Raw genomic sequence first — 18,164 nt, 5'->3', positions numbered from 1 at the left:
ATGGATACTTAATTTGCTTCCATATCTTGGCTATTGAAATAATGCCACAATGAACATATGGGTGTATATTTCTTTTTTTATTTAGTTTTTTGGGTTTCTTTGGATAAATACCTACAAGTGAAACTGCTGGGTCCTTCTTTGTCCCTTGTTATATAGCTTTGTTTTAAAGTCTATTTTGTCTGGTATAAGTATTGCTACTCCAGCTTTTGTTTGTTTTCATTTTCATGAAATATTGTTTTCCATTCTTTTACTTTCAGTTTGTGTGTTTTGATCTGGAGTCTCTTTTAGACAGTATATGTAAGGGTTATGTTTTATTATCCATTCAGTCACTGTATGCCTTTTGATTGGAGTATTTAATCCATTTGGATAATGTAAAGTAGATACGTGTGTATCCATATCAATTTTATTATTCATATTTTCTATGTTTTCCTCCACCTCTTCCTTTTTCTTCTTAAGACCCTTGAATATTTCTTGTAACACTGGTTTGATGGTAATGAACTCCTTTAGCTTTTTCTTATCTGGGAAACTCTTTATCTGTCCTGCAATTCTAAACAATAGCCTTCCTGGGTAAAGTAATTTTGGTTGTAGATCCCTCCTTTTCATCACTTTAAATATTTCATGCCAATCCCTTCTAGCCTATAGAGTTTCTGTTGAGAAATCAGCTGACAGTCTTATGGGGGCTCCTTTCAACTCTACTTTTTTTTCAATTGCTGATTTTAAGATTCTCTCCTTGTCTTTAACCTTTGGCATTTTCATTATGATGTGTCTTGGTGTGGGCCTTTTGGGTTCATCTGGGTTGGGACTCTGCTTTTCCTGGACTTGTATGTATTTCCTTCACCAGGTTAGGAAAATTTCCTTACCTTCTAAATCACTGATTTGGGGGCTCCTTTCAACTCTACTTTTTTTTCAAAAAATTGAAATTCTTTATTGTTGAAAGTGTTACATGTCTTCTTTTCCCCCCTTGACCTCTCCCCAGCCTCTCCACTCCCCAGCACATGCCCTTACCCTCCTACTGTCTGTATCCATTGATTATGCTTATATGCATGCATACAAGTCCTTTGGTTGATCTCTGTAAATTTTTCATTTCAGTTAGTGTATCCTTCATTTCTCACTGTTTTTTAAAAAAATAATATCCATGTCCTTTTTGATGCTGTTGAAGTTCTTGCTAAGTTCATTTACTCTTCCCCTAAGTCATTGAGAATCCTTATAATCAGGGTTTTGAACTCTGTATCTGGTAAGTTGCTTGTCTCCATTTTGCGTAGTTCCTTTTCTGGATTTGTTCTGTTCTTTCATTTGGGACATGCTTATCTCCTAATTTTGGATGCCTCCCTGTGTTTGTTTCTGTGTACTAGGTAGAGCTTCTCTGTCTTTTGGTCTTGTTAGGGTGGACTTAAGTAGTAGGTGCCCTGTAGGACCCAGTGGCACAGCCTTCTGAGTCACCAGAGCTGGGTATTTAAGTGCACCCCTGCATGTGCTATGTGCATCTAACTAGTGTAGTTGACACTTGTTTGTTGTTGGCAAGTCAATGGGGAGGGTTTTACCCTCAGGCCAATTGTCTGTGACCAACATGGAGGATCAGCTATGCAGGGCCTCACCAAATGGAGTAGGACTTCAGCAGGGTTCGGGTGCCTGCTGAGTCTGCCCTGAGTGTATATCTTGTGGAGGTGGTTGGGTGATACTTCCATGTGGTCTGAAGCTGTCCACTGAATGCATTAGCTCTGGGGCCTCCCAGGAGGTATAGGCCAAGCTCAGCTGTCACCTGTATTCTGCCTGGGGCCACCTGGCATGAACTGAAAAGCAATCTGCAGATGGTTTCTACTTGTGCTGGGCTCGGAGGTGCCCAGGAGAGGCCAAACTGCAAACTAAGGCCAGGTGCCACAAGTGCTGGGCCTGTGGCCACTTAGTCAGAGGTACCAGCCATGCTCAGGCCAGATGCTGCTTCTTTAAGAGAGTTTAGTAATGCCTGAAGCATGAGCCAAGACAGGCCATTTGTATGGAAAAGCCACTGAAAAACAGCTTGGGTGGGCCTTCAAGTCTCAGGGAAGCACCATGGCAGGGTGACTAGTGTGAGCCAGGTTGATGAGACTCAGGCATGGTGCCTTCCTGGGGCTCTGTACAGGGAAGGCTCAGAAAAGGAACAATGGCCTCTGCCAGCACTTCTACCTGGGAGAAAGCTGCCCCTACAGCTCGTGTCCTGACGTTCGACAATTCAGTTCCTCCCTGTATGTCCCTGGTGCCTTTCAAGCTGCTGCCCCAGCACTGGAGCTCAGAGCAAGTGAGTCCAAGTAAGTCCATATAGGCCTTTTGAGAGGAACTGCCTGAGTCTCCAGCTGCCCTCAGCCTCACTCAGCCTCAATCCTCACTGGATTTTACAACCAGAAGTTATGAGGACTTTGCTTCCTGGCACTGGTGGTATAGGCTGGGGAGTCTGGTGTGAGGCTTAGACACCTGTCTCTTCATGCAAGACCTCCACAGCCAAGATATCCCTCTTAATTTTTATCTTTTACATATGGGTGTAGGGCTATGGGACCAGTCCATTTCACGTCTTGACCCCTCCTACCAATCTCAATGTGGCTTCTTTATTATTATTATTTTATTTCAGAGAGGATGAGGGAGAGAGAGGTAGAAACATCAATGATGAGAGAGAAACACTGATCGGCTGCCTCCTGCATGCCCCACATGGGATTGAGCCCACAACCCAGGCATATGCCCTGACTGGGGATCAAACCGTGACCTCCTGGTTCATAGGTTGATGCTCAACTATTGAGCTATGCTGGCTGGGCTCAATGAGGATTCTTTATATCCTTAATTATAGGACTTCTGTTCAGCTAGATTTTAGGTGATTCTGAATGATGCTTATTCTGTAGTTCAGTTTTAATTTTGATGTGGTTGTGGGAGAATGTGAGTATCATGTTTACCTACAGCTCTATCTTGAACAGAACCAAACTTATATGAAGTCTTAAGACTTTAACTTTACATAACTAATTAAAAGATACATATTTTTTAACTTATTGATTTTTAGAGACAGAGAGAAAGGGAGAGAGAGAAAGGAAGGAGGGGAGAGAGAGACATTGATTTGCTGTTCCACTTATTATGCATTCATTAGTTGATTCCTGTATTTGCCTTGACTGGGGATAAAACTCACAACCTTGGTATATCAGGATGATGCTCTAAACAACAGAGTTGCCTGGCCAGGGCCTTGATTCTTCTTAATGAAACAAATTTAATAGTAATTATGATGACAATTATGATAACTTGAACTTCCATTTATACCAGTTTACACTTATAAAGCTTTCACACAGGTTATAACATTTAATTAGCAATTGGTACATGATAATAAATTGGTATTCACAGCATGTTTTAACAATATATCCTTGTGTAGCATTACAATACCAACTTGATATTTAAAAAACTTTTGAGGTAAAAATCTATATCTTGGTCATAATTCTTTTACAATTGATACTTTATTTATTTTTTAAAACCTTTATTATTGAGAGTGTTACAAATGTCTCCCCTTTCCCCCCAATTGCTTACCTCCACCTGGTTCTCGCCCAACCCCAGGCCTTCACCACTCTACTGTGTGTGTCCATAGATAATGCATATAAGTTCTTTGGTTATTCTCTTCCTGCCTCCTCTCCCCTCCTTCCCTCTGAGATTTGTCAGTCTGTTTCATATTTTCATTCATCTGATTCTATTTTATTCATTAGATTTCTTGTTCATTTATTTTGATTTTTAATTCAATTGTTGACAGATATATATTTATTGGCATTTTATTGTTCACATTTTTTTAATCTTTTTTTTCCCTTCTTTTTCTTCTCCCTCTTCCTCTTCTTAAAGAAAACCCTTCAACATTTCATGTAATACTGGTTTGGTGGTGATGAACTCCTTTAGCTTTTTCTTGTCTGTGAAGCTCTTTGAGAGCTTTGCTGGGTAGAGTAATCTTGGTTGTAGCTCCTTGCTATTCATCACTTTGAATATTTCTTGCCACTCCCTTCCAGCCTGCAAAGTTTCTGTTGAGAAATCAGCTGACAGTTGTATGGACGCTCCCCTGTAGGTAACTGTTTTTCTCTTGCTGTTTTTCTCTCTTTGTCTTTAAGCCTTGGCATTTTAATTATGATGTGTCTTGGTTGGGCCTCTTTGGATTCCTCTTGTTTGGGATTCTGTGCTTCTTTGGACTTGTAAGTCTATTTGTTTCACCAGGTAGAGGAAGTTTTCTGTCATTATTTCTTCAAATAGGTTTTCAATATCTTGCTCTCTCTCTTCTCCTTCTAGCATCCCCATGATGAGAATGTTGGTATGCTTGAGGTTGTCCCAGAGGCTTCTTAAACTATCTTCATATTTTTGGATTTTTTTTGCTCTTCTGATTGGGTGTTTTTTGCTTTCTCATATTCCAAATCGTTGATTTGATTTTTGAAATCCTCTATTCTACTGTTAAATCCCTGTAAATTATTCTTTATTTCAGTTAGTGTATGCTTAATTTCTAATTGGTCCCTTTTCATGTCTTTGAAATTCTCACTAAGATCCTTCAAAGTCTCACTAATTCCCTTGAAGCTCTCATTGAGTCCCTTGAAGCTCTCATTATTAAGTCCTTTGAAGCTCTCATTAAGTCTCTTGAAGCTCTCATTAAGGCCCTTGAGCATTCTTATAACCATTGTTTTGAACTTTGTATCCAGTAGTTTGATCCCTTCCACTTCTTTCATTTGTGACATGTTTCTTTGTCTCCACATTTTGGCTGCTTCCCTGTGTTTGTTTCTATGTATTAGGAAGAGCTGCTATGTCTACTGGAATTGGCAGATTGGCCTTGTGTATTAGGTGTCCTGTAGTGCCCAGTGGCTCAGCCTCTGCAGTCACCTAAGTTGAGTACTCTAGGTGTGCCTCTGTGTGGGCTGTGTGCACAGTCTTGTTATAGTTGAGCCTTGATTGCTGTTGGTGTCACTGAGAGGAAGTGAACTCCAGACCAATTGGATGCAAGGACTAGCTGAGAGTACAGTAGAGCTGCTATGCAGGAAACACCTCTATGGAGCAGGACTTGCTTCAGTGGGGCTTTGGTGCTCACTGAATCTGCCTCTTTAATGTGTCGCTCATGGATGTGTAGAGTTGTAATCTGGTATGGTCTGAAGCTTTCCACTGGGTGCACTAGTTCTGGGGCCTCCTGGTAGTCAGCCACTGCCTGGGACTACCTGGCAGGAGCTAGAGAGGTCAGCAGATGGCTGCTACTTGTATTTTGCTTGTAAGTCTCCAGGCAAGGACCAGCTGTGTAGCAAGAAAGGCTGGTGCTAGTGCCAGTCTTGGGCCTTTTATTGATAGGTTTGCAGCACACTGATGCCAGCTGCTGCTTGTTTGAAAGATTTTAACAAAGTCTGAAGCCTGAACCAGGACAGGCCATTCATATAGAAAAGCCACTACAAACAGCTTGGGTGGGGCTGCAAATTGGATGGGGCGGGGTCTCAGGGAATCACCAGGGTAGAGGGAACAGTGAGCCAGGTTGATGGAGACCCAGATATGGCCCCTGCTGGTCAGCTCTGTGACATGGGAGATCCCAGCACAGGAACAATGAACCCTGTGAGCACCCCTATCTGAGAGAAAGCCGCCCCTGAGTTCTTGCCCTGATGCCCGACAATCCAATTCTTCCCCAAATGTCCCTGGTTCCTTTCAAGTCATGGCCCTAGCGCTGGAGCCAGAGGGATTGAGTCTGAGTAAGTTCATGCGCTGGCCCTTTAAGAGGAATACCTGGGTCTGCAGTAGCCCCTGAGTCCCTCAGCCACAATTCCCCACTGGTTTTTACAGCCTGAAGTTATGAAGACTTCTCTTCCCAGCTCTGGAACCCTGGGCTGGAGGTCTGGTGTTGGGCTGGGATCCCTTGCTCCTCACTGGGGAATGGGGGTGGGGCTGGGGCTCTACAGCTGAGATATCACTCCCGATTAAGAAAACAGCACATGTGGATATCAGACCAGCCCATTCCGCCCTCTGCTCCTCCTACCAGTCTCAATGTACTTTCTTCTTTACTTTTCTAGTTGTAGGACTTTCATTTAGCCAGCTTTCAGGAGGTTCTGAATGATGGTTGTTCTGTATTTTTGTTGTAATTTTAATGTGGTTGTGGGAAGCTGCATATACCGGCATTTACCTACACCGCCATGTTGGTTCTCTCCCCTACACTTGATACTTTGAAAAGACTGTAAAACTTTCCGATCACATCTTCAAAGCAAAAACAAGGTAACCACATTTTGAAAGCAAATATGGAATTTAGACTTAATTATCCAAGATAAAAAAGTCTAAGGTAAAAAATATATCTTTTATGAAAGGCAGACACTTAAAAAAAACACATTAAACTTTTAAATATTCTTGGCTCAAATTTAGGAGAAATTATTCTTTTAAATAAGTAAAGTTAAGTACATTGTTACTCCACATACTTCATGGAACATGGAACATGGAAATATATTTAAAATGCTCCCCTGTATGTTAATGTTATTCTCAAAGCCATCTCTACTATACTAGTGAAAAAGTACTATGTTGTATACAATTAACTGCTTCTTAGTTTCCATGGGTCACAGGACTCTCAAATTAAAATTAAGTCTATAAACTAACTTATTCTCTAAAAATTAAGTCTGGAAAATGACTAAATAAATTACTTTGTATGGTGGAAAATTGTAATTATTTGCCTATTAGTACAATTCACTAAAGAGTATGAGTCTATTGAACTTCCTCCTATTGGAAACTCACTTTTGACAGAACTTTATCCTAAAACTAGGATTTTAGTTATTGTTTTTCCTTTATGCCAGAGCAGAAAAAAAATTCAACTTCATTTTACTGACAGAAGCCCCAACATCACTCAGTTAAGTTATAGAAGGCTGACATTTTGAAAATTAACAGACAGTAGTTTTTGGCCCGTATGGGATACCTGTTCTTTTATTTCTTTCATTTTTTCCAATCTCTTGAGTTTTGTTGCATATTCTTGAACTTCTTTTAATCCAATATCTGTGCAGAGACGAACCAAGAAACGCAGACCTAAATTGTAAAAAATATATTTAGAAAAGTATGTGTGTATTGTGTTGAAAGTATAACAAATCATTAACCACAATCTTTTGGGACACAGGAATGATGCTCATGAACAGTGATTGTTTCTCTCTTGAAAATTGTGGTATAGAATTGTGCACTTGAATCCTATATAATTTTGTTAAACAATGACAGCCCAATAAAATTTTTTTAAAAAGTATCTACACTCTGTATTTTCTTGACCTGGCAAGATGGACTTCCCTGAAAGGGGTTTAAAGGGACTCTTTTGACTCTGGCCAAGTAGCTCATTTGGTTGGAGCGTTGTCCTGCTACACCAAGGTTACAGGTTCGATCCCCAGTCAGAGAACAAACAAGAATCGACCAATAAATATATAAATAAGTGGAACAACAAATCAATGTTTCTCTCTCCTGCCCACTCTCTCTAAAAATCAATAAATTAAAAATAAAATAAAAAAATAAAGGGACTCTTCACTGACCTGTCCACACCACCTATAATCAGAGCCCTTCCAATATTATGCTTTACCCTCCGTCTGCTTTCCTTCATGGCACTTCTAACTTCTTCTTTTTTTTTTAAAATATATTTTATTGATTTTTTACAGAGAGGAAGGGAGAGAGATAGAGAGTTAGAAACATGGATGAGAGAGAAACATCGATCAGCTGCCTCCTGCACATCTCCTACTGGGGATGTGCCCGCAACCCAGGTACATGCCCTTGACCGGAATTGAACCCGGGACCCCGCAGTCCGCAGGCCGACGCTCTATCCACAGAGCCAAACCGGTTCCGGCTGCACTTCTAACTTCTGACATATTCTACAAGTGTGTTCTCTTGTCTTCCCACTAGCAAGCTCCATGAGGACAAGGACTTTCATCTGTATTGTTTTCTGCTCAGTGCTATGCCAACACAGTAGTTAAAAGAAGTTCAAGAATATGCCACAAAACTCCATAAGAACTTGTAAATAAATGACCTATTCATGACCATTGTTTTGCAAAGTAACAGTACTAAAATAATTTAAAATGTCATATTTTAGCATATAAATTGCCTATGCATACATTAATAATTCATAATAAGGTAATTTACATTTCCTATAAATAATACACAACTATTCCTTTTTATCTACCTATCCTTAGAGTGACTTAGGAATATTTAGTGTAAAACAAAAAATTACTGTTTTTGGTAGATGTCCTCTGAAATTCAGTACATCAATTGTAACTCCACAGTGCAGGTCAATTTTTGGTAAATGAAGAATATATTTTAAGACTAAATTATCTGTTGGGTTCACCGGAAAACTACTCTGCTCAAAACAACACATTCCATGGGTGCAAATGTTTTCCTAAGACTACAGTTAAGATAGACTATTGGTGACATTTGTTTTGAAAATTATTCAGGCCAAGGTCATCTTGAACATTCCCTGTGGCACAGGTAAACATTCATTTAATATTTAGAGTGAACCTTAAACTCTCCATAAAGAAAGACATTTGGCGTTGCTTGGAGACAGTCCCTTTACTGGTCCAGTGCCAGGTGCTCAGGTTACTGCAGTGATTCTGAACAGGCAGCAATCCCGCCCCCAAGGGACACTTGACAATGTGTGGGGATATTTATGTTTTTTATAACAACAGTGCGGGGTAGGGGGGAGTGCTACTGTCATCTAGTGGGCAGAGGCCAGGAGTACTGCTAAAACACTGCAATCCATGGGATCCAGAATGGTCCAGTCCCAACATCAGTGGTCCTGAGAGACTTTTGCCCAGGTGACTTTTGGGTTGCATCATTTCCACAGAAAATATCACTGCTCTCTCTCATTTAATCTCTAAAGCACCAATTCCCTAATGTGACTGAGAATGAGAATCAAATAATAAGCTTAAATAGGGAAAATTAAATATCTGGGTTCACCGAAAACCTATGTGAGAATCTCTATAAATAGGGCAATAAAACTGTAGTTTTTGAAAGTGTAACAAGGAATCCCTTCCAAGTAACCTGTTTCCTGACTGGCTTTGGAAACCACTATTGTGGGTTAATCAATCTGCTCTAATTAGCACTAGAAATTCCTTACTCCTAAGCTATCAGTAACACCGTATCTGTGAGCCAGCTGCTGCTGAGCTTTTATAAAAGCCAAAGTGAAGAAAATGTTAATTAAGGAAGGGCAGTACTTCTAATCCCAGGATCAGGCTGGGCCACTGGGAAACTTGGCTCAGAAACATTGATTTTACTGAGTTGCAATGTGCTGTTTTGTGTTCATTATCACTGAAGGACAAAATTAAAAATAGTCTGTCTAAGTACGCTATTTTATTTGCTGTAGGGATGTTTTAAAGCAAGGAGCTGCATTATCTTTCAATGACTTTATCTACTGTATCTCTCAGTGTCTCCGCTTGAATGAATTAGAAGTTGAAAAATGTTTCTTCTTCCCAAGGAATTGCTTTTTATTTCCTCATAAACAGTAAAGATTATAGAAGAGATTGTCTTTTATCTCTTTCCCGTAGCCGCAAGGCTATTCAGGGCCAAATATACAGTCTAGTGGAGATATACCGCATATGAATATGGTTATTTTGTGTTTTTCCTGATCCTGATTTGTTGTTATTGCTGTAATACTTCACACTATTTTAAGTTACATCAAATCCATTGTACATCAAGATGGGGAATATAGATTTGTTTACTTTTGAAGAGAATTCAATGGTTCTCTTCAAATGTAAATCCATCAACAATTAAATTCTATAAAAATGTGTATAGTCAGATTCTCTGATCCTGTAAACTCCTATTTAAACATATTTACCACAATTATAACCTGGTATCTATGTACGCAATTACTGTAGCAAATGTAAAATAGTGTATAAAACATGAGAACCTATACTTTCAAAGCTACAAAATGTAATCTCACTTACATTCAACATTTTCTGGAAATTTTCTGTGAATATCTTTATAAGTATCTAATGCTTTTTGGTAGTTACCTATAAATAAAAAAAGAAAGAGAAACACACTAGGAGATTATAGAAATTAACAGGATTCAGCAAAACAATTTTAATCCAATATACTGGCATCACTTAATAGCTTTAGCAGGAAGAATTTTTTTTTTAAGCAGGAAGACTTTCATGTTTGCCTCAAGCATGTGTAACAGTTCTTAACATAACTTTTGGAAGAAAATGTATAGACAAAACAAATTTGAAAAGGTTTAGAGTAGAAGGAAATGAATGGTGGTTAACACTTAGTTCCACTTCTTAAAATAAATGTTTGTGGTACAAATTAAGATCCATTCAATTTCCTAAAAATTAAATATTTCAAGTGAAGAACTGAAAATTTAGAAAAATTTACATGATAGAGTTAATAACTTCAATGTCATTCACTTAGTTGGAAAAGATGAAACATTTTTTTGTAGTTATCATTTTGAAACATTAAAATGTTTATAGGAAACATTTTGTTTTGTAATAAAATAATTGAGCTTCATGAAACAGCAAAGAATTAGATAAATGAATTTTGGGTCAAAGGTCTTGGCAAAAATCTCAGTGAATGAGCTAAGAATCTCTCTGGGCCTCAGGTCTCAAGAAGGATGGCTGTGTTAACATCAAAGTGTTGTTGTGAGAATGAAATCAAATAGAGAGGAAGCATCTAACTCATAGCAGGTTCTCAATAAACATTAGTTTCTTTTCTAACCTGCCCTTCAATAACTCAAGAAGGTGTATGTCTTTAAATTATTCAGAATACCCCATGTATGTACACTCTACATATGACTGATGTGGAAATGAACAGAGGCAATCAGAACTCAGCTGAGATAAATAAAGTGTATATGTTATATGTTACTCGATAGGACACACAGTCTCATTATAGATTAACCCTCTCAATGACTTGAGGATGACACAGAATACGTATTTTGATGGCACTCTGAAGGAGCTCACAGAGATCCATCAAGAAAGAAGCTACAGCACTAGGCAAGAGAACCCTGTAAACACTTTTATAACAAATGCTTCCCTGGGATTGAGGAGTTTCTTTTCCTGGGTCATATGTATGCTCTACAAGAGGGATCACATATTTGTTAACGTTCGTCTCTTGCTCAATCTCTGTATTTTAAACATCATTCATGTCAGTTCAAAACTATTAACATCGCTACCCTTCAGGACAGAGGTCAACAGCACAGAACCTAGTAGAGCAATTGCTGGAAACACAAATGATATCTGGTATAAAAATATAAAACCAGTGTTCCAGTCCTGGGCCTTCCTCAGGAAGGTGGAGATAGTCTCATTAATGTGGCCACACACATAGGACATTTAGAATTAGGTGGCAGAAAATGGAATATAAATTGATGTGTACAGAATGCCTGTTTTTTCTGTGGCTAACTTGTGAAAATGATTACATGTTAACTTTGAGAGATAATAAATCTGTGTCTAACAGTGATGCTGAAATACATGATTAAGACCTACTTTTAAAGTATAACTTTTTTCTGTCTGTAGTAATTATTATGTTTTTCATATAATGCTTCAAATATGTGTAGTTATCAAAAGTTAATGTTTTAATAAATAAATATGCAATTGGAATACATTTTATGCATAATTACCTAAAAGACAAAAGCAGCAAAATATGTTAAAAATAAATAAAATAAAAGCATTTACCACTTCTTCTAAAACAACTAGCTACCATCAGCTGCCATTTCACTTGCGTGGGCCTATAAGAGAAATAAATGATATAAAATTAGAAAGGAAACAAAAATAATCTGAGATGGTCAAATATATTTATAAAGCTACAGATATGTACTATCTTTCAATTACTTTTTGACCTCTGATTAGATCATCTTTATTATTGAAAAGAGAATACATTATCTGTCATACTTATATTAATAAATTTAAATTTTAGAGCCCTTCAATCCAGTTCATGCCTTTATTTAGAAATTTTTATGAGAAACATTAACCTATTTGGTTAAAAACCACTGCATTCTATTTTTTTATTATTAAGTTCTTTTTTAAAAAATGATTTTTTATTGTTGAAAATATTACATATGTCCCCGCTTCCCCCCAATGACTGCTATTTTTAAACATTATTATTAGTTTTGCCATAATCTTATACCTAGGCTTAGAAATCTAGGCTTAGGCTTGCAAATTTAGCACCTAAGAGGCAATTTTTGACCTTGTGTTTGAACAATGAGGCTTCAACTAAAGAGAGAATAAAAAAGAATTCTAACCCTAACTGGTTTAGCTCAGTGGCTAGAGCATTGGCTTGCAGACTGAAGGGTCCCAGGTTCGATTCTGGTCAAAGGAACATGCTTGGGTTGTGGGCTCGATCCCTAGAAAGGGGCGTGCAGGAGGCAGCCGATCAATGATTCTCTCTCATCATTGATGTTTTTATCTCTCTCTCCCTCTTCCTTCCTCTCTCTGAAATCAATAAAAACATAAAAAGAGAATTCTATTCATCCCTCCCTTTCCCTTAATAATAATTTTCTAAAATAAATAACCATAATCAGGATTTCTAAAGACTATTAAAAATATTTAAGAAAAACAAGATATAAAACACTAGGGAGTAATTAATGCTCTTCTCATTTCCTTTTAGAATCTCCCTTCTATTTACTTGATGGCTTTATAGTCATGGCTCCTAATCAATTGGATGGTAAACCTACTAGCTCTCGAAATACACAGGTCATAGCCCTGCTACCTATGCAAGTTACTAGTACTCAACCTCAAATCCCCTGCCTACACAGCCATCTGCTTTCATCTACATAAAATATATATCTAACCATATTATTTTCCTCCTTAAAATCCATCACCTCTCCTTCAACTGCATGATAATCCAAGATCCCAATCCCATTTTCTCACTTTTTGTCATTTTTTGCCTCTCCAAGAGTTTTCCACCATGCCCTGCTACGACAAAATTCAGACAGGAACACGAATGCCTGCATGCTACATGTCTACACTCTAGTTCTCAGCACAGGCCAGCCCCTCCACATGAAGGCTTCTGCTGACCTCATCACATTCTGCTGGGCAGGCTGGGATAGACTGTTCCATGGACTTGCTCAGCACTCTACAGTTTCATATGGCACTTAATATTCTGCAGTGTTATTTAGGTTTCTGAAACTTATTAATCCATAAACTTGTGAGGGTAGCATAGCCTTTGTATATGAAGGACTGGGCATGACGCTTGACACATACTGGGTGTCAATATTCACTAAGTACTCCTTCTTTGCATATTCTATTACATATCTTGATTGCTTCCTTCAAGGTCAGGACTGTGAAATTTTTAAAAATATGTTTTTATTGATTTTTAGAGAGAGAGGAAGGGCGAGGGAGAGATAGAAAGATCGATAAGAGAGAAATAACGATTGGCTGCCTCCTGCATGCCCACTACTGGGAATTAAGCCCACAACCTGGGCATGTGCCTTGACTGGGAATCGAACCTTGACCTCCTGATTTCAAGGTCAATGCTCAATCACTGAGCTATGTCAACTGTGCCAAGTTCATTTCTTGAATGAATGCCTATTTTTCTCCTCCATCCTCATAGTAAAGAAAAATAGCATTATTTTACAGATAGCATAAGTAAGATATATAAAATAATGTACCAAAAAATTATAGCAAATTGGCTATAAATTGCCTAGCACAGTATAATAAATACAGAGCTGTAATAAAGGCTTTAACTATTTTAAATCTGCAATGATTTGGCTTTAAGTTAGAGAATGATGGTATTTTAGAAATAGAAGTGGCCTCAGATAGTATTTCATTCTATCCATTCACCTTAAAAAAAGAAACAGACCAGCCAAGGGTAAGAGCTATGTCTAAGGTCACACCCCCAACAGTATATACCAGTATAATATCCCCTATTAATCCCTTATTTCACACTTCCACAAAGCAATGAAATGAAGCTTGAAAATTGCCACCGGGGAGAATTATTTCTGTGTTTGGAATAAATAAGTAAGTACCTGAAAGAGAATCATGACTTGGTTTTAAGAGGGAAGAGTAAAGACTTTTTACGTTGCAATGTCTCTTCTAGAAAGTAACCCCAAAAAACAAGAAGGAGAAAGGCAGTCTCAAGCTCCACCTCAGATGAAACTGGAATGGTATAAAGCCACAGACAGATGATGGGTGATGGATGAAGGAGATAGAAACTGCCTTCAGCAGGGCAGAAAAAGCTAAACTCAAGGGTGTACAAAGGGCATGTGAGGAGAAGGAGATCTTCCCTGAAAATCTCCAGAAATGCTGGAGAACTGGAATCAGCAGGACAGAGGAGGGAGGACAAGGCAAGGAACTACAACAGGAAGACAGACAAGCAATGTTACTGGGAAGTAGCTGGCCTCCATGCTCTAGGACAGCGGTTCTCAAACTGTGGGTCATGACCCCTTTGGGGGTCGAACGACCCTTTCACAGGGGTCGCCTAAATACATCCTGCATATCAGATATTTACATTATGATTCATAACAGTAGCAAAATTACAGTTATGAAGTAGCAACAAAAATAATTTTTTGGTTGGGGGTCACCACAACATGAGGAACTGTATTAAAGGGCCGCAGCATTAAGAAGGTTGAGAACCACTGCTCTAGGAGTTACTCAGGGAGGCTGTAGTCAGGGCTCAGGCTGGTTTGAGATGAGAAATGAAAACTGGAGGATGAAGTGAGAAGTCACTTCTGGAACAGTGAGGCCCTAAGCCCGGGCCCCTTCCAGCTACTGGAATGGCAGCAGTCAGGTTGACACTTTTCCTTGAACACATCAAATGGCCCCAGAGAAAAGACTTTCGAGTTTTAAGATGACAATCTCAGAGACAAAGCCATATGATTAACATGCTCTCTTCTAGTGCAGTGTTTGGTGGAAGGTGCTGTTAGCATTTGGGGTGACACTGTTCACTATGCAAATCCTCTACACATTACTGAGTGTTCACCATCTCAGGCAGCTGCACACCTAATACCCACTGTGTGTCCCCATCATCAAGACCATAAAATGCCCCTCCCCCACATTTCCAAATGGTGCCACTAGGGTGGGGCAGTACTCCCTTCTTGGCTTGTATTACCTTTTTTCTCTAACTTTTAAATCTTTCATTGTGAAGTATAACACATGGAAAAGCACACAAAACATAGCTGTACAGCTCCGTAAATTGTCTTAAAGTGAATACACAAGTAACTGCTCTGCAGTTCAAGAAACAGGACACTGCCAAGACCCCAGATGTGTCCTTCCTGCTCCCTTCCACCATCCCCTCCTTCACCTGTGACGGTAACTATCATCCTGACTTTAAAACTGTTGACTTAGTCTGTTTCTGAACTTCACATGAATGAGCTAACATAGCATGTATCCTTTTGTAACAGCTTTGAGACATTACTCATGTAACATATAATTCACCCATTTAAAGTGTGTAATTCAAAAGCTTAGATATATTACATTAATAATTTTAAAAAGTTATCATTAAAACAGATATAACAAAAACTTGTCATTTTAACCATGTTTAGGTACACAATTCAGTGGCATTAATTACATTCACAATGTTGTGCAACTATCACTGTCATCTATTTCCAAACTCTCTTACCAAGGCAAAGAAACCAGCACCCCTCCATAAAGTGGAAATTCTGATGTATGGCACAGAAAATAAATGCTCAGGAAGAGGAGAGGTAACCAATGCATATGGAATGTCTCGGTCATTTAGTCAGGAGGCAAATCCAGATGCAAATGGAAGCAAATTTATAGGGAAGCAGGGAGAGGGAAATATTAGGGGAGTTCCTGGAAAAGGCTTTTATTTTCAGGTAAACTGAAGTACAAAATAGAAAGTTGAGGTAATCTGTGAGGGAAATAAAAAGGGGAGTTAATGAGAAACACATCAGATTGATAAGCAGTGTTCACATAACAACAAATATGTGTGGCATCAGTTTACCTATGTGTGACAGATCTTCCCAGGCTGCAAACAAGAGTGAAAAGGCTGTATCAACCCATGAAATTTTGGGGGACAAATGGGACAGCAAAGTAACCAAAGAATGTTGGCAAGAAAGAGCACAGATGTGAACAACGAAGCAGCCTAGGAAGAATGGGTTCAGAACAAAAGCCTGGAGAGCCTGTGAGAGGAAGGGAGGTCAAGAGACTAGAGGTCTTGGTCTTACCTGAGAGAGGTACACTGGAGAGTAGGGGTGAGGAAGAAGAGAGGTTATGTTTAGACAGCTGGGTGTTATAATAAAATATTTTATTGGTAAAAATATGCTGGGTGGTAATCAATCAGGTAAAATCTAGATGGCTAATCTAGATCAGGGGTCCTCAAACTACGGCCCGCGGGCCACATGCAAATACAAATATTGTATTTGTTCCCGTTTTGTTTTTTTACTTTAAAATAAGATATGTGCAGTGTGCATAGGAATTTGTTCATAGTTTTTTTTTTTTTTAACTATAGTCCGGCCCTTCAACGGTCTGTGGGACAGTGAACTGGCCCTCTGTTTAAAAAGTTTGAGGACCCCTGATCTAGATCAATGAATTTGGGGAGGTTGACACTTGTGAGGCTAGACTACTGATGGGATAGAAAGAGCATGAACTAGACGAGGTCAACATGTGACATTCATTTGGGAACAATGGTAGATGGAGTCTCAAAGGAGGAAGGGTTCTACCTGAGCTAACAGGGTTAGAATTAGGATCTAATCTAATAAAAGAGAAACATGCAAATTGACCGCACCTCCGCTATGCCCCAAGCCATGCCCACCAGCCAATCAGAGTGACTATATGCAAATTAACCCAACCAAGATGGCGGCTGGCAGCCACGGAGCTGGAGCAAGCAGGATGCTTGGTTGCCCCAGCGATGGAGGAAGCCAAACTTCCCGCCTGCCCTGGCCGGCTGTGGCCTCCGCTCAAGGCAACAAAGTTTCAATTATAGAAGATAAATAAATCCCAGATACCTGCTTCCAGCCAGCCTCCACTGGGAGCTTGGGTGGCTGGGGGCCATGGCCAGCCTGCAAAGAGCCATCAGCCCCTCACCCAGGATGGCCACACCCTCAGGGGGTGAGGGTCCCCGCTGGGGAGCTTGGCCAGCCTGCAAACAGCCATCAGCCCCTCACCCAGACTGACCAGCACCCCAGCCGGACCCCCCCACCCTGAAGGGGGTGTGGCCAGCCTGAAAACGGCCCTCAGCCCCTCACCCAGGCTGGCCAGGCACCCCAGCAGGAACCCCCACCCTGAAGGGGCTTGGCCAACCTGCAAACAGCCATCAGCCCCTCACCCAGGCTGGCCAGGCACCCCAGCAGGAACCCCCTCCCTGAAGGGGGTGTGGCCAGCCTGAAAACGGCCCTCAGCCCCTCACCCAGGCTGGCCAGGCACTCCATTAGGACCCCCACCCTGATCCGGGACACCCTTCAGGGCAAACCAGCCAGCCCCCACCCGTGCACCAGGCCTCTATCCTATATAATAAAAGGGTAATATGCAAATTGACCCTAACAGCAGAACGACTGGGAATGACTGGTACTATGACACACACTGACCACCAGGGGGCAGATGCTCAATGCAGGAGATGCCCCCTGGTGGTCAGTGTGCTCCCACAAGGGGAGCTCTACTCAGCCACAAGCCAGGCTGATGGCTGCCAGTACAGCGGTGGTGGTGACACCCAGTTGACTGGTCGCTATGACACGCTCTGACCACCACAGCTTAGGCCTGCTCCCCGCTGCTGCCCCCTGGTAGTCAGTGCGCTCCCACAGCCAACCTCCTGTGGCTGGCCAACCTCCCACAGTCCTTCCCCCTGGCCAGCCGGGTGGTCACTGTGCTCCCACAGCCAACCTCTGGTGGCTGGTCCACCTCCCACGTTCCCCCCCCCCCCCCACCGGCCAACCTCCCTCGGTCCCTCCCCCCTGGCTGGCTGGCCCCAGTCGGCCCCGATCAGCCCCAATCGCCAGCCAGGCGGAGGGACCCCAACCATGCATGAATTTGTGCACCAGGTCTCTAGTTTTTAAAATAAGAAGAGAAATTAAAGTTTTTTTTTCAAATAGTGTCAAAGACATTAAAAACATTAACAGATTTCTGCTCTTCCAACCAAGAGCAGGGCAAAAAATCAACTACAGAAAAGCTAAGAGTTGCAGAAGAAACTGACAGGAGAGCAATGTTTTATATTTCAGCAGGTCCTGAATCCTAAATAAAATATGGCACATACAGTCCACAGTCAATGAGTAGACTACTGAGTGAACAGAAAGAATAAGTTCAAATTCAATTACTAGTACTAATCAGTAATAAACAATATTT

The 18,164-nt window shown here is 40.4% G+C and overlaps 1 protein-coding gene across 1 annotated transcript in view; it reads right to left on the bottom strand.

Moving 5' to 3' along the window:
* IFT88 (intraflagellar transport 88) overlaps positions 1–18,164 on the bottom strand; it is a 160,377-nt gene that overhangs the window by 56,056 nt on the left and 86,157 nt on the right. The window contains 3 exon segments of the mRNA XM_006085499.3: positions 6,899–7,005; positions 9,888–9,953; positions 11,607–11,659. Of these exon segments, the coding sequence (XP_006085561.1) occupies positions 6,899–7,005; positions 9,888–9,953; positions 11,607–11,659 (226 nt within the window).

The sequence above is a fragment of the Myotis lucifugus genome, unplaced genomic scaffold (genome assembly GCF_000147115.1).
Source record: "Myotis lucifugus unplaced genomic scaffold, Myoluc2.0 scaffold_19, whole genome shotgun sequence".
In the NCBI taxonomy this organism is placed as follows: Eukaryota; Metazoa; Chordata; class Mammalia; order Chiroptera; family Vespertilionidae; genus Myotis; species Myotis lucifugus.
This window is presented reverse-complemented; position numbering and strand designations above follow the sequence as displayed.